Source organism: Anopheles gambiae, chromosome X, assembly GCF_943734735.2.
Source record: "Anopheles gambiae chromosome X, idAnoGambNW_F1_1, whole genome shotgun sequence".
NCBI classification, from domain to species: domain Eukaryota; kingdom Metazoa; phylum Arthropoda; class Insecta; order Diptera; family Culicidae; genus Anopheles; species Anopheles gambiae.
In genome coordinates this window covers 9,762,436-9,782,832 of record NC_064600.1, presented here as the reverse complement: position 1 = coordinate 9,782,832, position 20,397 = coordinate 9,762,436, and the positions used below count along the sequence as shown (strand labels likewise).

At 50.0% G+C, this 20,397-nt stretch overlaps 1 protein-coding gene across 4 annotated transcripts in view; it reads left to right on the top strand.

Annotated features, from left to right (window-relative positions):
* The window catches only part of LOC11175652 (mucin-19), a 109,208-nt gene that overhangs the window by 80,601 nt on the left and 8,210 nt on the right, over positions 1-20,397 (top strand). For all 4 annotated transcript variants that reach the window (XM_061651965.1, XM_061651757.1, XM_061651826.1 and 1 more), the window contains 3 exons: positions 16,147-16,383; positions 16,627-18,845; positions 19,537-20,330. In XM_061651965.1, coding sequence (XP_061507949.1) covers positions 16,147-16,383; positions 16,627-18,845; positions 19,537-20,330 — 3,250 coding nt within the window. The remainder of the gene's footprint in view (positions 1-16,146; positions 16,384-16,626; positions 18,846-19,536; positions 20,331-20,397) is intronic.

Genomic DNA, 20,397 nt, shown 5'->3' with positions numbered 1-20,397 from the left:
GTTCAGTCTGGTTGATGATGTAACCCTTTGGGTCAATCTCCAAGCAATCTCAAGAGTACACAAATATTTGCAATATGTTTACTGCCGGTTTTACAGCCACTGCTGGCAGTTAATAATTAAATCTAATTAGCAAGAGCCGAACATCGGAAACAAGGGAAACAATAAAACACGTGTGTCGCCCACCCGCAATCTCTGGTCGCCATGTTGGTCGCCACTTTCAGCTGCAGCTTGTACTACTGGCGGCGGCAGTACACGCAATGACGCGCGCTACCTCGTAAATCCCATCGTACGGAAATATTACGCTTCGCTTTACCACAGTTCGTCTTTGATGTCCCTCAGAGGCAGCCCGCGCTTTCGTGGGTTTTTCGCGTATGAATATTGCAACGAGGATTGAATGTGTGCACATTTTTTGCTGGACGATTCCGGCAAAACTCTACCCTCCCTTCCCCCAATGAAATCGCACGGTTATGAAGAAGCGTAGCGGTTACCATATTCTAGCGCATAAAACCAGAAACTTAATGACCATTTCATGCCGCAGCACCATTACACCGAATTACGGAGCACATCAGGCGCTGTCTAAAGGCTGCCCAGCAACGGGGGAATAGAAAGAGAGAGAGAGAGAGAGAGAGAGAGAGAGAGAGAGAGAGAGAGAGAGAGAGAGAGATAAGGAGGAGCAGCAACGAACGACGAACGAGCAGATAGCGATGGAGCGAAAGTTATACGACATTTTTATCTCGTTGTAAAACCTATTCCAAAGGAGCGCGCACTTCAACGGCGCGGCTGCAAGAAAGTCGTGAAAAAAGAAAACCCCTGCTCTTAACCCCTAGGAGCAAGCAATCTTGCCACAGCCCCACCCTGCCTTCCTTCTTCCCTCCCCGCTTTGCCCTACCCCTTTGTGGTGCTTTATTTCTGCCCCGAAGCCGCGACGACCTGCTCTCCTCCCCGGGGTGCGGGGTTATGCGTTATGATATCCCGGGATCAATCTCCCATTCGACGATTGCACCCATCAATATGTGTTTTATATCTCGCAACAAATTGATACTTACACTACCACCCAACCCCGTGCGCCGCCGCCACACTCCTCGCCCATCTTTTCGCCCCCCCCCTTTTGCTTTTTTGTTGTGTTGCACCCTCAAAATAAAACCTTCACCCGAAATTGGTTGTCAAGCAGTCCGACAGCGGCTCACGACGGTACTTTCCGTGCGTGCGTGTGCGTGCGTGTGTGTGTGTGCGCTCGCCATTTCGTCACTCAAGCACAAATGCTTGGGAAGTGTTCATGCTTTTGTTTGCTCGCAGCGCTGCTTAGCGGCTTAATACTGGGCGGAGAAGCGCAACGGCAAAAAGAGGGGATCAGAAGAAAAACGAAAACGGAAAGGAAAAGGTAAAAAAAAAGGACATAATGTGATTATTTTATGGCAGATCCGTTTTCTTACGGTTTGGTTTGGTTCGTGCTGGTTTTGCACCGGCCACCATCTCCCGAATGCCGCTTCCCCCCCCCCCCCCCCCCCCCCTCTTGCCGAGGGCTTGTGGGAACTTCAAAAGGCAAAAAGCCAAAGACGGGCAAGAAAAGGCTGCGTTGCCGCGGCGACCACGGGAATGGGGGGGGAGGGGGCACCGCCCGGAAATGATTTCCCTTTTCTTTTCCGAGGGTTTTGTTGGCAGGAGATGATGATGGTAGCAATAAAAAGTTAATACGATCTTCCTTCTCCTCGCTTTGCTGCCGACAAGATGTCTCGTGATGTAACAAAAAAAAAAAAAAAAAAGGATGATGCTCGTGCGAGGGGCGACACCAAAAAACCTCCATCAAACGTTGGGCGAGACAATAATGTCGACTTTTTACATCCCCCGCCCCCTCGTTACTCGGTGGAGCAAAATCTCCGATTTTTTTCGCCCCCTGTTTTTTTATTATTATTATTTCTTGGTTAAATATCTCCCGTGCGTCTCTCGCGTTGGCTCGGGTAGCACGACACTCTGGGGCTGCCACTTGGTGTAACGCATTCGCATTTTCCGCTACTTGCCCGCGTCCCCCTTCCTCTGGTTATTGGGTGAGAAATGGTAAAAAAAGACAAAAAAAACTCCCCCGGAACGGCGAACGACGCTTTGAAGCTGCTTAGTGGTGGCGCTAGTGGCTACTTTGTGGTGGGTTTGATGCGGTACGCAGGAAAAAAATAAAATAAAACCCTTTTTTATTCTTGCACTGCTTTTGAGTGTGGCGTTACGAGAAAGGAAAGCAAGAAGGTTCGATTTGTTTCTCGCGCACACACACACACACACACACTCACAGACGTGTCGTGTCGAAATAATCGTAAAAACGGGTGAGCTGCTTGCATTTTTCACCTTCTTTTTTTCGTTGTTGCGATTTTTTTCTTTCTGAGTAAAGCGTGAAGAGCTGGAAATTCGGAACTGTTTTCCTCTTGACCGCATACACACACACACACCAACAAGAAAAAAAAAACAGGGCTATAAAAAGAAAACTTTCTTTTGAAACCCTGCCATCCTTTCCCCCTCCGCGTCCCACTTCTATTTCTATTTGCTAGTTTTATTCGACATTTAATTTTTTCGCCTCGTTTTTCGCGCACACCGGCACAAGCAACCCAACGCACATCCCGCCGTTTGTGGCTGAGCTTTTGGCGGTCAATGCACAGATTACGTTTTTTTTTTGCTTTCTTTCTTTCTTTTTTATTGCCTCCACTTGGTCCGTTTTCGTGGCCCACAGTAGCAGCAGCAGCAGCAGCAGCAGCGAAAGCCCTTATTCAAATGAAGGCACAGGCAATGGGAAAAGGAAATCATCTCTTCTGAGACCATTCGCGTCTTTACAGCTTCTTGCGAACTTCCTTCCCTCCGTTTTGCTTTTTTTTTTTTTTGCTGGTCCCCTTTGTAAAGCGGTAAGGACTTGCTTTCTCAAATAAAAAAATAAAAAAATAAAAAGGATCCAGGAACGCTCCCAAAAGAGTCCCCTTTTGCCTTTGCCGAGAGTGGTTCGGCGTACCGTATCAACGTTTCGTTACGTTTTATTTTTTCGAGTCGATTGGTTGGAAGCAAGGCAAAACGGTCGGTTGGTTGGAAGACAGTGTATGTGTGTGTGTGTGTGAGAGAGAGAGAGAGAGAAATCCTTTTTAACAAAACACACAAACCGGCAAGCGAAGAAGATACCTTTTTTTTCGCAGGCGACCGCCTTATCGCGTTCGCTTCACTTTCTTTTCGCGAGTGGCTTTCCCATTCACAAGCCCCAGGACCATTTTCCGGCCATCCGGCGGGCCCAAAGAACGGCAAAGCGCACACGGCGAGCTGGGAAAATCTTCCCATCTCCCCCAACGGAGAACACAGAGAAAAAGAAGAAGAAGAAGAAGAAGAAGAAGAAGAAGAAGAAGAAAAAAAAACAGATTGCATTGGCGAGCTGCTGAAGGCAGAACCTTTCGTGGTTGTTTTTTTTGTTCTCTCCTTTCAGTTGTTGTTGTTTCGTCGCCACTTTTTTTTCTTACTGTACACCCGTTTCGCCCCGTGCTGCTGCTGCTGCTGCTTGCTGGGTTTTCGCCGCGCTCGTTTGCGTCCCTTCCAGTGCAGTGGCGACGCGCGCATGTGTCCTGCACGCGCGTTGTGTGAACGAAACAAAAACAAACAGCGCAAGTTGCGCGAGCGACAGAGACGGAACGCGACGCAAGCACAGCAGGGAGCGTGTGCGTGCGTGTGTGTGTGTGTGAGCAGCGCGCAAATGTGTTGGAAAAATGTTTGTATAGTGATCATGTTGTTAAATCACTCGAGGGGCAAATCTACTCACGCTATAATGCGATAAATATCAGCAGATTTAGCGAGCGCCTCTCTGCTGCCCGCCCTCTCGCTCGCTCTCTCACTCGCTCTTTTGCCCTTTTTGTTTGTGGGTGCCTCTCGCTCTAGCACCAAACCGGGTCTCGCCGGCTCCCGGGGAACAACGAACCCCAAAAGACGAAACGAAAGAGCGCGAGCGAGACAAAAACTGATACGTTTCGTTGATGGGGGGGGGGGGGGGGGATGCTGTACGAGCAAGACAAATTCACTCCACGCCTTGTGACAAGGCGCCCTTTTATTTATTTATTTTTTTGGATAGTGTGTGTGTGTGTGTATGCCGTTCCGATGTGCTTGGGCTGTGCCGTTTGTTGCTTATTGTTATTATCTTGACGTTTGTCGAGAGGCATTTCATTATTTGGCCGTGCGGTGTTGTCCCAACAAAACAAACGACGGAGCGGTTTTTTTTGTTGCCGTTGTTGTTGTTGTTGTTAATGGTGTGTGATATAATCACGGTTCGTTTTTTGTTTTGTTTTTTGATAACATCGGTGTGTGAGGGTTTATGGTTGGGAGGGAAAATGAATGAACAAATTAAAGCATACAGTCGTTGCCGCTACACTTTTGCTCCAACTCACCTATTTTGGTCTCTAAGGCATCAATTTTTGACAGTGCACATCAAATTACACGCTTTTTGCAGTGTTTGGGTAATGCAAATTTAGAGTTGAAAAAATTCACCTTAAACATTTTGTACATTTATCATGAGAGTCAAAAATGTTTGACTTACATACAAAAAGAGGTGGCGTTAGGGTCAAAAATTGACGCGCACTGTCAAAAGTCGATGCCTTGGAGGCAAAACTTGATGCGCACTGTAAAAAATTTATGCTAAAGAGCCAACATTTAGCGGCAGCGACTGTAACAGAAATGAGATTTTTTTAGGAGGAGGGATGTATATCTTCTTCTTTTTTTAAATACTTTTACAATAAAACGGAATGAACAAAGGACATCGTTTAACTCATCGCAGTGCTTTTGATTAAATTGTATGCATTAAAAAAAAAAAAAAAAAAAAAAAAAAAAAAAAAAAAAAAAAAACAACACTGTCAATTTCGCTGTCTGACCACTTTGCCCCGCTGTGCTGTAATTTTGCTGTCATTTGCTGTAAAGACGATCCTGAGAAGCAAAGTGCACACAAAAAAAATCACTCATTTTTGTAACGCATTTGCATCTCGAAACGCAAACGTTGTAAATTAAATCTTGTTGCTTTCTTCTTGCCCCCCCCCCCCCACCCTCCTCTTTGCCATGGCAAACCATCCGTCATTCGTGTGGACCAAAATGGTGCAGCGCGCGCAACGCTCTCTCTCTGCTCTTTCGGCTGTCTCATTGCGTGACTAATTGACCGTGTGAAACAAAGCAATCGGTTATGGTCGCCTCTGCCTCCCTCAGTGCAGGGAAAGCAGCCATAAATTCAGTTTTGTTTTGTTTTGTTTTTTTTTTACATTACCGCATCATCGCCATCATCATCGTCGTCATATCGCGCCTCAACGATGTGGCGAACATACGACGTTGATGAGGGTGTTTTGTGTGCGGTGCAGATGAGAAAAAAGTGACTGATTTTATTTCGCTCTTAATGTTTGCTCTTTTAACATCAGTTGTGATTTCGTTGCTATTTTTCCCTCCCACCATGTTTTGGGGATATTTTCATTGAAGCTGTTCAGTGCAGCGCTTGCGGCGAAAATATAGATATATATTTATCTTCCCGCGCACGCGGGGGGTGCTGTGTGATTGTTTCAAATTTATTGACTTTTCGTGTCCGCGCCGAGCACTTTCGTGGTTGCGCGCGCAAAGGCAGTAACTTTGCGCAGCAGCAACCGCAGCAGTTCCACTCCCGGGTGTATTTGTTTGTTTATTTGTTTTCCCCCCGTCGTTTTCATGTGTGTGTGTTTATGTTGGGGGATGGGGGGGAGGGGGATTTTATGAGCAAAGGGTTTTTTTTTTCATTCCGAAACGGTTTGCCTATTTTATGACGCTTACTTGTGTTGCTACTTGTATTGAAAGCAAGAATTCAAAAAATAAAACAAGAATGTCTTCCAGAAGAAACGAGCGCGTTTTGGGTCCCCCGAAAATAATGACTCGATTTATTTTTAATACAATCCCCTCTGTCACACACGCGCGGCTAAGTGGTCTTAATCTCTTCGGTGCCTGCCACCGTTTTGCTCTCCGGAACAAGACGAAAGAAAAAAAACTTGTTTGCCTGTTCACGATCACGATGCTGACTCAACTCGTTTTTTGTGGTTATTACCCACCCTGTTGATTGTAAAGCTGACAAAGGCATTTTTTTACAAAAAAAAAACAGAAGCAGAAACAAAGAATTAAACGCATCGTTCGACATTGTGCGACCGCGTGACTTGAATAAGGCGCTTTTTGACAACTTGTCCCCAATTGCCTGCAACTTTCATTGGATACTAGAGTGAGACATTAAACCATTTTCTTCTTCTTGTTTTTCATTGCAGGTAAGCAACTGGTGCGAAGAATTAAGACTACCGGCGCGAAAGGTACGTAAGATCGTGCCTTTGACATACTAGTAGTGAAGGGACATCTATATCATCTCTGGATATCGTTATGTCGTCTCAGAATTTGAGTCACTAACTGGACTTTGATCTTTTGAACCTAGGCATCTCTCACGATACATATCTGAATACTCAAATTTGGCAGCTGTGCAGATGTTAACTTGCCCTGCATTACCGACGTAGGCACTCAGGATGAGTCTGCACGCTACTATATCCTCTCCTAATGAACTCTGCTCCGTAAAGACATACAAGATATCGTTTCTAACCACATTAGAGAGGATCTTGGAGAAGCGGTTATGGAGAAACCTGTTCACAGGATGTCGAGGGAATGAATTTTAACGCTTTGTTAGCAACGTTCCTTCCAATTCCTTATCCTCCGACGAGACAGATGATAATGGAGGTCCAGCGATATCAAAAGTGCAAAATTCTGAAGTCAAAAGTTGAATCTTTATGGGATCTTTAACAAGAATGTTTTTGGATAGGGGATCCTATGTCCCAATGTATCAATATTCCGTAACAAGATGCTAGACTCGTTTAGATCTGTCAATTGAATATCCTGGATTAGCTCAAGCCTCTATGTTCAGTCATGTCCTTACCCGAACATACAAAAAGTCACAAAAAGTCCAGTCTTTACGCCTTGTTGGCAACATTGCTTCCGATTCCTTCTCTTCGAACGAGACAGATGATGATGGAGCTCTAGAGACATCAGAAGTGCAAAATTCTGAAGTCAAAAGATGAATCTTTATCGGATCTTTAACAAGAATGTTTTTGGATAGAGGATACTATGTCCCAATGTATCAAAATTCCGTAGCAAGATGTTTGACACGTTACGATCTGTCAGTTGAATATCCTGGATTAGCTCAAGCCTCTATCTTCAGTCATAGCCTTACCCGAACACACAAAAAGACACAAAAAGTCCAGTCTTTACGCCTTGTTGGCAACATTGCTTCCGATTCCTTCTCTTCCAACGAGACAGATGATGATGGAGCTCTAGAGACATCAGAAGTGCAAAATTCTGAAGTCCAAAGATGAATCTTTATCGGATCTTTAACAAGAATGTTTTTGGATAGGGGATCCTATGTCCCAATGTATCAATATTCCGTAGCAAGATGTTCGACACGTTCGGATCTGTCGATTGGATATCCTGGATTAGCTTGAGCCACTATCTTCAGTCATGGCTTTACGTGAACACACAAAAAAATGAAGTAGGACACATTCTGGAAGTTCCAGGCTTCTTTCAGTTCTCCGATGCTGGAAATCTTCGCCCAGTCCAATGCAACAACCTTCACCTTCGCTCTATACCACTGCGGTTTCAGTTCTCGAACGTCCACGGCTAGGGGGGGAAAGATCCCTGCCAGATCTACCTTGGACAATCGCGAAGAATATTGCAGTCAATAAATTCACGTCCACTTACCTACCTACCCAGGCGGAGCCGGCTGTGGTCATCATCTCGATTCTGCAGCGCCAAGTCCACACCAGCGTGCTCTGGGCCGCACTGCAACCGGGTGTAGGGGAACGGTAAAGCGGAACGATTCACCGAGTGTAGTAGTTCGGGCAGGTTTTCGCCTCCCCGGATGGCCGTCGGTGACTTTACAATCGATTCATTTTGTTAACCTGCCCCCATCTCGCGCACCAATCCCGATCACGCAAAAGGTCTGCCCGAGCAGCTTTCCAACGACCTCTGCATGTCTCTGTTTTGTTCGTTCGTTTTGCTTACATCTCGCGCAACCGGGCTGTGTGTATGTGCGCGCGCTGTATCGTAAAAAGGTTGATAAACAATTAATTCCCGTATAAATTATACTATCGGACGATCCGGGACACTTCGGGCCCGCTTGGATGCAGCAAGCGTCGTGGGCCTTTTCGTTGCTGTTGTTGATGCTGCTGCTGCTGCTGCTGCTGTTGATGTGCTGTGCGCTGTTTGTTGGGATGTGTCGGTTGCTGGGGACCGACCGGCCGTGGCTGAAGACGAGGTGAAAAATGTTGCTCGCACGCGCGCGTTCCAACCTCGCCCTCTCGATTAAATGCTTCTCGCTGCCGTAAGCGAGCTTTTGCCACCCGCCATCTTCGCCACCAGCGGCAAAGTGTGCCCGCCCACGGTCCGCGAAAGAGGATGGTGAAGGAGCGGCAGGGAAATCGCCCAGCACGACATCTTCTGTGCTACCTTTCACGTGTCTGTGTGCATGTCTGGGATGCTGTAGCGGTCTGGCTGCAATCTCTTGCACACGCCTCGCACGCCTACCTGGGCCCGGTTGCTCGTTCCTTTAGTCCAATTTTTACGATTTCCTCTGGGAGCAGCGCAGGCAAAAGCAAATCTCCTGCGGGGACATCTCCTGTCCCGCCGCTCCGCTCCCTCTTTGCCCTGTCGAGCGCAGAAAAATTCGAAACACAAACGCGGGAACACGTTTTTTCCCCGCAACAGAACCCTGCCTGTCCCACCCATTTGCTCCAGTGGCGCACTATGTTGTGTGTGTGTGTGTTCCCTTTTTTCCCATTCCCCGGGGGCGTGAAAAGACATTGGCCGCCCGTCTTGCATTTCACATTTTTGCACTATTTATTTGGCTATCCAGGGTGGTGATCTTGCATGCGTCCGGCCAAAAGACGGGGCACCCCCCCCCCCCCAGGGCACAAGTGGCACGGGGAAAGGAAAGTCTGCACAAATCGTGCATTTCAATTCGGTATGTGTGTGCACCCCCTTCCGCGCATGATGTCACCGAACCTGCTTTCCAGTGCGCTGAAGACGATGAAGGCACTGCGGGAAAAATCAGTGAAAAAGCTGGAATGCAAAATAAAAACAATATTTTTGAATAAAATATTTATCGCAGATTATTTTTAATTGCTTCGTTTTATAGTAAAAACTTTAAAAAAAAGTGTGTCCAATTTGCTGATTTCATCAAACAAGACATGAGGGCTAATTGTCTGAGTCAAGCTTGCGAGCGATTTATTTACTTTCGTTCCAAAATTGCTTCGTTGACTCTAGACATTGCTGCCGAATTTTGCAGAAATGGAATTGTTTTGCCAAACAAACTGCAACGTGAAATGCAAAAAGCATCGTACAATTTCAATAATTATGTCTACGTAAAATGTATTATTGTTCTTTAACACGATTTTCGATGACTTGAATGGTAGCGCTTCTTTACTGATTTTCTAATTCCTTTGTGCTGTTGGTGTTCCCACGCTTTGTTAGTAATGAATGGTAACAATGCAATTCGGAACTGTATTTTTTGAGTCGGGTATTGCAAATGTTCTTCGTACAGCTGGAGATTATGGGGCCCTTTGCGATTCTAGTCAGCTTTTTGTATGGAGTTTGACAGTTGGAGGCTGAAATCATGTAAACACTCCATACAAAACCACACATCAAAACTAGCCTGCAATTTTCAGTCTAGATTATTCTAGCCTCAAAGCTAGAATTCGATTCGAGTACCTGTTTGAACAAATGGCAAAACAAGGTGGTGTTTTGATTTATCCCTAGGTGCATTAAAGAGATCAGGTGATGGAATGTGTATGTAGTCCAGGCGGTCTCATAGCATGTTTTTTATAATCAAATTTGAACGTCACTTTTTGACAGGATGGGTAAAAACTTTTGCTCAAACAGGCTCTGGTAGCTTGACGAATACACAAAACACTGTAAAAATCTTCATTCAGAAACAGAAGCGATACAAATCAGCCTTCCAAATACATACACCTTAGGATAGGCCCACCTGTATATTATACCCACTGTGATAGCTGCTCGAAAACTGCTATACAATGCAAACAACTGATAGGCTGAAATTTCAGCCTACGAACTTAAAACGGAAAGGGCCCCTATAATTCTTGACACTTTTTCACACAACACTCGAGTCACATAGTGAGCCCTATTGATTGCTTTGGAATATGAAGGATGTGCTGAAGACAGTGCTTTTTTTCTGTTCGTCAAATGCAACGTGTAGGGTAAATGTACCAATAGTGGTGCAATTTGTGGTGGTACAGATGTATTTTAATGGATTGAAAGTGTCAGAAACGACAATTTCTGAATATGTCAACACATATCAGTTGGAATATGTTTTATCTTCGCAATCACAACCATTTTTACCATGAAATACATCAAATTTTCAAAAAAATAAAAAATTTTGTGACTGCTTCGTTGTACCTATAATGGTGGTATGGTTCCTATAGTCGTCTTATTGTGTTCCTATAGTGGTGGCAAACAAAGATGCATCAAAAACGGTGTATAATATCAATGCAACTTAGTTTCGAAGCTGTTTTCGTATGAATAGCATGGATTATTGCCATAATAATGATATCTTTCGTAATTTGATCGTAAAAAATGTATGAATTTGGTTGATGAAAATATTGACTGAAGTACTGAATAACACCTGTCGTCAATCCATACTCAGAAGAGTTTGCTTGATTTGAAGTCGATTTTTCACTCAGCCAGATAAGCGAATTTTGGCCTTTGTTTCATAAATTACTCACAGAAAACTAATTTTTGTTGCTTATTTTAATGAAAACAGTACGACATGTCAAAAATGTCGTCGAAAAAAATCTAAAATTAGCTGTTTTTATTGATTTTAGAACTAGGACCACTATAGGAACATGCCTGTTTGGTGTACCTATAATGGCACTATCGTAAACAACACCTAAAAATACGTAAATATGGTCAAAAGCCAATGAATTTGAATAAAACAATATAATTTGATAACAATTATGTTAAAAAACTAATAATTGCATTGTTATGTGGTCATTTAGAACGTTAACAAGAATATGAGTATCGTTATGAAATCCTAAGGATTTTGGAAAAATGTTGATACCTTTCACAAAATAATGGATTTTTCGGTCACTAAGAAACGGAATGGCCCCATTTCATTTTTAAATCCTTTGTAAAAGGCTAGAGAACATTTCACACTATCATAAAAAACTTAACTACTGTTAATTTATCGTATGAGACGCATTTTAGTGCAATACCACCACTATTGGTACTAGCACCACTATAGGTACGTTTACCCTACATCATGTTGTTAACAATCGTGACAACGGCGTTTGTTTACATTCGCACAAAACCTCGCAACAACAAATAGAATTAAACGGTTGCAGAGCTTCATCGCCGTTTTGTACAAGGGGTAAAGTGACCTTTATTTCTAACGACGAATTACGCTGGTGGTGGAAGAAGAAAAAGTGTAAATAAGACAGAAAAGCAATTCTCGCAGGATTTTGCACCAACAAGATAATGCCACGGTACATCCATGAAGCAGAATACGGAGTAATAGTTTCAAATAATAATTCGAAATATAGGAAATGTCCCAACTTGTCCTGCTGCCTGCCCAGTGTGGTGCTGGACGCTGTGCAAAAGTGGCTAAAAGCAGGAACGAAGAAGGCTTCCATGAGCATACAAGGGAGGGAAGGAGCAGAGGATCCCGTAGGACGTTTTGCAGCCGAAATGTGGCTGTGCATAAAAAAGACATTTTTGCGAAAGATAAATGTGTGTGTGTGCATCGATAGAGCGAAGCAGCAAACCCCGGGCGTAACTGGAGATAATTCTGCAAATGGTTAGAATTTGGGTTGCTAATGAGCGGCGAGGCTTTTCAGTTTCGGTGCAATAGTGAAGACCGCGCGGGGTTCGTTTTTATGAGATTGTTATTAACTTCTCTTCAATGTTTATCTGTTTTATTATTATTATTATTATTATTATTTTTATTGTATGGTTCGTCAACTTTCAGCCCATGCCGAAGGCGGTTAACGCTTGCATTTGTTCAGGCTGTCCTGCCGTTTCCTCTTTACAAAACTACGCCAACTCACTTAGGCGCGATGATGCTCTGCGCCGCCCTACTGCTGTGCTTCTAGTTTTTTTTTACCGTTACGGCCGGAGGTGTATCGAACCACACCACTATTATCACCTTTTTCGAAGTCATCTTCTGTGTGTGTGTGTATTGCGCATCTTAAACGATGCGTGCGCAGCAGAGTAGCAGAGCGCGTTACTTTACTATACTGTGATGTGCGCGTTCCGAAAATGGCGTGAACGCGGGTGCTGGCTGTGGAATGACTAAAAATGGGAGCAAACCTAGTTTGGGTATGGCGGGGAGAGAGCGCCCAGGTGACAGGCAGTGGAGGGGACGATAATGATCACGGCAGCGCAGAGCTGCGAACTGGTTTACCTGGGAGTGACTCCAAAACTCCCTGATTCCAGGATTGGCTCGATTGGTGTGTCCGGCCTGTTGGAGGAACTGCTACTGTAGGTAGCAGAGACACCCAATCAAGTCTGTACAGGAATTCGAGCACTGTAAGCTATTTGGAATTGCCTCAGAATTCCTGCAGCTCACAACGCAACACAGCGCAGCGATCGAGAATCGGCATTCGTGCCGAATATACTTTGTCGAAGTGGGGAGTCAGGTCGTCAGGGGACATAACTCGGCGAATAATTGACACAGTGGAGGAGGGTATAATATATCTACCCTCAGGACACGCCTGCTCCGCAACCCACAAAGGTGTTCCAGATGCGCAAGCGTGCCTCGCTTATAGGAATAGGCTCCTACGGGGGGACGTCCCCGTAGGTTTGTTGCGAGCCAGCAAACCCGAGCAAAACGGCATTTTTGCCGATAGAAATCTGGTGGTTGCTGGGGAATGGTGTGTAGAGGAGCGCGAAAGCGACTGCACCCTGTGGCGTGGTGCACTGGTCCTGCTAGGTCCACGCGGGGATTTGTTCAGTGCATGCTACTTGTGTTCTCCGCCTACCGGGTGAAGGTTTTTGCGTGTCTCGTGCCGCGCAAAACCAGAAGTTTGAGAGAAGAAAAAAAAACTGGTGTAGGGAGTTCAGTGCAAGAGAGGACCGGGACGAACGTCTGGAGTCTGGATTTGGAATGTTCGGCGCGCGTGAAGGAGAGCCCGTCTTTGGAGTGATATGGTTTCGGTGCCCTAGCCGTTGCTGCAGTACACATGCTTGGGACAGATTTATGACGCGTTGTGGACGTGTGCGGACGGGATGCCTATCCTATTGCCTGGAATCTCTATCCACCATTTTGCTCAGCGCACTTGCTCACCACCGTTTCCCAGGTTGTTTCTGCGCTCGAAACAAGAGCGCTCGCCGCTGCTCGCTCACTCGCCAGCAGGCTCTGTTTAATTACTGCACCCGCTCGGGATGTGTCTTTCACCCTACTCAGCGGTAGCGATAGCCGCTAAGATCTCAATTTACGATCCGCGGGGATTACACTTCACGCAATTGGGGTATAATTTAGCATTTTCCGTGCGATTAACACGCACTCGCCGCCCTCCCCAAGAGACGGAGATTAAACTTCGCCTCTCCTTTCGGCTTCGAAATCGAAAGCTGACCGTGATGGAATTTATGACCACCACCATCCACCACTAGCCCAGAGCTCCCCAGGATTCCATCCGCGTTATACCTCTGTGACGGTACCTTCGCTTCGCTCGGTTCAAAAATTAATGACCTTTCGTATGGTTTTTTTTTTTGTAAGACCACGCGGAGGAGCTATTAAGCGGCAGTGTCTTAGCAGTGTCCCACTAAAATCTGGGCAGCCCTGCATTGCCCCAACGAAGACTGTTACTCTCGCTGGCAAAAAAAAAACACGGTTTGTAAAGTGTCGCCTTAGTGTCGGAATGCTAAGCTTCTTGGGAACTGTTCTAGAGTTAGGAAGCGCAGGCTCTTCTTCTTCAAAAACCGATTCGGTCTGCTGCACCCCTTCCCACGAAACACCTTGTGATTGCAAGAGCGGTGGCAGCACCATCCACAGCCAACTAAGCCTCTTACAATGCGCAACCGTGCCATAAAGTATCTTTAGTCTCCCTCAAAAGGATACCAAAACAACAAAAAAAAACGAAGAACAAAACTGGTTGCGTGTGTATATCAACACCAGGCAGTATTAATAAATGCGAACGACACCGGTGTGTGAGGCCTGTGTCTCCTCCACTCATTTGCAGCAGCGGCATGCAGAGACCTAAACAGTAAACGAAGCGAAAAAGGTGGGCCGAATGCCAGACCAGACAGAGGCAGCAAAAGCAAAGTGGCAGAGCGAGGGGGGGGCGAAAAAAAACGAGCGTACACAGACAACACGGAGTGTACTACTACACCTCCTTTCGCAACACCCTCCCCCTTCGCGAAAGGATAGCAATCTGTCGTCCCACCCCGAGCCACGGGTGACGGGGTTGTAGTATGTGGTTAGCTAATTTGTTGCTCACGCCTATGTTTAACAAACTCACTACACATCAGCAAGCACGGCTACAAATCACCTGGCGCGCGCGCGCGCTCCCGAGCGGTGAGCGGTGGGCATGGCAGCCCTCACGCTGCACCCTCACCACGCGTTCGCTCTCTCTCTCTCTCTCTCTCTCTCTCCGCGCTCCCTGTGCGCGATGGAGCGGAGGTGGACGGAGCCGACACACGAGAGCGCTCTCTGACAGATGACAGTTTTAATTATGAGCAACCAGAGCCAGTTTGTTTGGCTCTTCTTGTGTCTCTCTGTCTGTCCGCTCCGGCCGGAGGTTTGTGGAAGGTGTCGCCGGCGGCTGTTGAGACAAGATTTGTAGCCGACGACAAGCGATACCCTACCCATGCATGCCCTTTCTGGTCCCCTGCAGTTCCATTGCGCGCTGTTCTGCTCTGTCTATTGAGCATGTTCTTGCCCAAGTGTGTGTGTGTGTGTGTGTGTGTGTGTGTCTGTGGTCGAGTACTCAACTGCCACCGTTTTGCGCTAACAATGCGATTTGACACTCTGTTAGACGTTTACTGGGGGGATGGGGAAGATAGGGGTGTGGGAGGTAGAGAAGTGCATTTTTCAAACGCGAGCATCGGTACTGCCGCTTGAAGTAGTAATGATTTGCTTAATGATACGTTCGCGGTGACAGGCGTCAGTTGAGTTTTTGTGCGGTTTTTTTTTTTCGCTGTCGGCAATGCCTACAGATTAGATGACTGATGGTAAACTGTTCACGACTGTGCGTGCGTAGGCGTGTGTGTGTGTGTGTGCCACCATGTGTACAAACTAATTATGGGGAGCCGTGTGACGTTTAGGCGACAAATTGGAGCATCTATATGAGCCGCCGTCTCTCTGCGCTGGTAAGGACGTGTGAAGGCGGAGCATTACGGTACATGCGGGAAAGACCTCCACCCCGTGGTTTGTACTTCTGTCTGTCGTTGAATTTGATGCTTACAAACGGATGGTTAGCTGTGGAGGGATTATTGAAGAACTCTAGATCACTTCGAGACTTTGTCAGGATACATTATGCTCATCCCAGAATATCTTACATTAGGTCTAGAAGTACGTCCATTGAAGTATTTCTAAAGCTATGACGAGATCTTCTCAATCAGATTGGCAGGTTCTTGATGTCCTATGTCATCAACACCCAAGATTTACACGAATGTTCAATAATAGTTTGAAGCGAAGAAATCCTCTTTACTCTGAGTCTATGTTTGTGGAGATCTTGGAATCTATTCCATAATAGATAATTGGAATGATCTCGTTATACTATCCCACCAAATAAGTTGCATAATCTTCAATTCCTCAAGTCCTCAATTGTATGTCTGCCCTTACTTGAACACTTGCTGGAAGAATTTGAGACACAGGAGACTATCCAGTTCATCATGCGATCGATCTTTTGCAGAATCCCACGAAATTGAACTATACCTGGTTAGGACCTCATGCATTGGATACGAATACTTCCACCCCAAAAAAACGGGCGGTGTGTGTGTGTGTGTGGTAAATGCTTGAAGAACCATGGTTTAAAAATGGCACCTGCGTTGCCTACGTACTCCCCATCCCAAGCCTTTGACATTCGTTGCGAGGACAATGCCCACCGGGACGGTAACTAACACCCAGCCAATCCCGTCTTGTCTTGTTCGCAGGGTTCCGATGGTGGCGGTTCGGTAGTGTTCGCCACGACCCCCCAGACGCAACAGACGGTGGCCCCGCGGAAGCTTGACTTTCCCCCGACCGGCCTACCGCTCAGCGTGGAGCCGCTCGGGGGCGGTGCGAGCCCGATCCGGGTGCCGGCCGCCGGCACCGGTCCGGCCCCATCACCGGCACCGGCCGCACTGCCACCGCCAAGCTTACCGCCGCCTTACCCAGCGACACCACTGCAGGTAAGAGGGAGTGATGCGTGCGACCTCCCAGGCACTGGGTACGGGTTCCTCCCTCCCATGTCACTCTTTGCGAGATGGCTTTTTTTCTGTTGTGTTGGTTGGACATTTTGGAAAAGTGCATCAGGATTATTATTTTTTCCCCCCAAAAATATATTTCAAATTCTGAGAACATTTAAACACCAGTGCTCCCGAAGAAGTAAGCTAATCTGTTTTTGCTTTTTGTTTCTCTTCTCTACCGCGCAGGTATCGAATGGACCATTGGGTACGCATTTGACGCCGCTCGGTGGCGGCCACCAGGCGGCAGCGTCGCCGCAGCAGCAACCGCCCCATCCCGGATCGCAACAGCAGCCACCACAGCCGTCCGCCTCGCCGCAGACGGCCGGCATAAGCAATAAGCCGCTGTTGCCGACCGCCTCCGCCAAGATACCGGCCGCCGGCGGCGTCCTGCTGCTCAGCACGACGGCGGCCGCCACCACCGTAACGACAGCAATATCAACCACCTCCCAGAAGCAGCAGCAGCAGCTGCCGGGGCAGGGGGCGCCGCTAGTTTCCAGTGCGCCCCAGTCGCCTGCCCAGTCGCTGGCGTCGGTAGCGTCGCCGGCGGGCGGCAGCCTACAGGCCCCGTCGACACCGAACCAATCTCAGCCGCCGCTATCACCCCAGCAGCAGCAGCAGTCACAGCAGCAGCAGCAACAGGGACCGCTGCCCGCAACGTCGACGGCCGCCATCGGTGGACCGCTCAAGTCAGTATTTCTCGGCGTGACGGCGGCAGGCCCGAACGGCGGGAGCACTGGCGGCAGTAACGCACCGTCAGCCGCCTCGGCGGCGGCCAGCAACTTCACGAGCGGTGGTCCCGGTGGTCCGGTCGCTCCCAGCAGCCACCACCTCAGCGGGAGCCTGGCGGGTGTGGTCGGCCCGAGCAGTGCCAGCAGCAATGGCAGTGCCGCGCCCTCCTCCCTGCCCCTCTCCGTGCCGCACACGCCGCCCGCAGCAACGCCGGCGACGGCGGCCGGTCAAACCGGGGCCGTGCATCCGCCGCTCGACAGCAGCAGCAGCACCACCGTCGCGACCTCCTCCTCTGCGTCATCCACCTCCTCCTCTGCACTGTCATCCTCGTCCGCCCCGTCGTCGGCCGCCGTGCCCACGTCTGGTCACACGTCCTCCGTGGCGGCGGCGGCGGCTGCTTCCACCGGCGGCTTACGCACCAACAGCCCCGCCGTACCGTCGCTGCCCGGTGCGCTGCCCGGCGGTCCGGCCTCGATGCTCAACGGCAACCACGCGGCGGCCATCGTGGCGGCAGCCGCCCATCCCTCGATGATGATGGCGAACGGGCTCGGCAGCCTGCCGCCACCGTACCGGGGGTACCCGGGCTACCCGCTCTACTCGCCGTACGGCAGCTTCCAGCACAATCCCTACCTGCCACCGTCGGTCACCTCGCCGAACCTGTCGCCCCGGTTGCATCCGGCCCTCGCCCCGATGCCCCACACGCTGATGGGGCTCGGGCTGATGGACGCCCGGTTGCAGCCGCCGCCGCTGGGGGCTGGGCCGCCGCCACCACCGCCGGGCGCTAGCAACGGGACGCCGGGAGGCGTGCCGCTCGGCCGGCCCGGTCCCGACCGCGATCCGTCGCCACTGATTGCGGCCGCCCAGCAGCAGGCCGCTGCAGCCGCCGCAGCCGCCCAGCAGAAGGTGCGCCCGATCACGCCGAACACTAACTCGAGCTCGAGCAACGGCTCGTCCTCCTCTGCCTCCTCGTCGGCGGCCGCCAGCAGCAGCAGCACGTCTTCCGTCACGCTCGTCTCCAGCACAGCACCGTCGGGCGGCGGGCCGCTGCTGCTGCACCCGGCGGCGTCCTCCGCTCCGGCCGACCCGTCACTTCCGCCGCATTCCTCCCAGCAGCCGCCGTCGCACCGGGACCTCGTCGGCCACCCGGGGGCGGGGCCGCCCCATCCGGGGCTGCATCTTGCCGGCGGCCCGCCGGGCAGTGGGAGCGGCCCGGCAGTGCCGCCACCGCCGCCCCCGCACCACCATCTGCTAGGGCACCCGGGCGCTCATCCGGGTGCGGCGGCGGCAGGTGCTGTCGGTGGGCCGGGCATCTCGCCCCTGCTCGTCGGCCACCATCACCATCCACTCGTGGTTGGTGGGCCGCCGCCTCCGCCACCCCCGCCCGGGCTCATGCCGCCCGGTGGGCCACCGTCGGTCTCCCATCTGCATGGCGGCGGGGGCAGCAGTAGTAGCAGCGGCGGCGGACTCGGTGGAAACAGTATTAGTGGCCATCCGGCAGCCGCAGCAGCAGCACCACCTCCACCACCGACCTCTTCCAGCAGCAATAACAACGGCAACGGTGGCAGCAACAGCAGCAGCAGCAGCAGCAGTAGCAGTAGTAGCGGCAACCTCATCGTCTCTTCGCGTCCTCACTCACCGCGCGGTCACAGCCCGAACAGGGAACGGGATAGCTATAGGTAAGTGTGTGGCGATGACCCTTGCAGTGAGCTGAGTCGGGGTAGAGTTTTCAATCCTTAACTACTTTCGTTTTGACTAAAGTAATGCATCAAACTTTCAAAACTCGCTCCTGACTGACTCAACTCATTCACTGTTGACCCCAACTTAGCGACTCACCCTATTGAGCTCCTCAACTCATTCACTCTCTACAGCAGAGATGTCAAACTGATGGCCTACGAGGTCTTATGGTGCTACTATTTTCAGTGGCATTTTGGCCCGCAGGGTCAAATGAGTTTGACATCGCTGCTCTACAGCTTCTAGCGACGTACTCTTTCTCACTCGCAATTCTGCAACGCTTTACGATTCAACATCCCTCACTCTCAGCAGTGACCGACTAGCTACTCACTCTTTTAGGACTGAACTCCGCCCCCAGGCGAATCACTCGTTAAGAACTCTCCCCACTGATCAATCACTCTTTTCGCGTTCAGCTTACTCGAACTCAGCTCCGACTCTTTGGAGGCTCTTGTATTAGTGTGAGCAAGAGCAAACCAAAAGACTTCGTGACAACCAAAGTAGAGAGTGAATACGTTGAGTGAAGAAGGCTCATCCGAGCTTTTTGTGCTGAGCTACAACATCTCCCGCTCACATTGCACTCATTTGCTAACATTTGCCCTCTTTCTTCCTCTCTCTCTCTCTCGCTCTGTTTTGCAGTAGTAACGTAAGTAGTTTATCGCGCTCTACGCCCGGCTCGACGATACCAGCGTACGGTGGTGTCGGGCCGGCGACGAGCGGCCCCTCGCCCGTGCTGCCACCGTTCGGTGCCAGCCCGCACTCGGCCGCCGCCCTGGGCGTCGTGCCGTCGGTGGCCATCTCGGTCGTCTCTTCTAGTCTCACGTATCCTAAAACCACGCTCGCGATCGGAGGCAGCATCATGTCTTCCGCCTCCACCTCCTCCTCGGCCGCCACCTCGTCCGCCCCGTCCATCGGTGGGAGCGGGGTGCCGCCGGGATGGCCGCCGGGCGCGCCCCTCGGGCAGCCCACCGTCGTGTCGATCGCGTCCCACTCGAGCTCGCCGGCGGCCGGCACGCCCGGCCCCGGTCTGCACAACAGCTCGTCCTCGTCTTCCTCGTCCTCCACGGTCGGGTCGCACCACCACCACCACCACCCGCACCATCATCTGCAGCAGCAGCAGCAGCAGCAGCACCATCATCACACGCGACCCACACCTCCGCCGGCGAGCGATCGGGGCGGCTCCAGCGCGTCCGGCTCGATCGCCGTCGTCTCCTCGCCGTCACCGTTTCCGGCGGCGCCACTGTTCGCCACCCCGATTCCCCCGCCGACCAGCGTCTCGCTGTCCAGTCCGGCCGGTGCGGGGCTGTCGGTCGCTAGTGCGGCCGGCGGAGGCGCTTCGGGAGCGGCCGGTGCCGGTTCGCAGCCTCCATCGCAGCCGCCGACAGCGCCCCATCCTCATCCCTTCTCGGCTGAATCTCTCTTCTCCACCAAGGGTAAGTCACACGGCCATCCCCAGGGGGCAAACGTTCGCAAGACGCTCATCGTTCTCTCTCTCTCTTT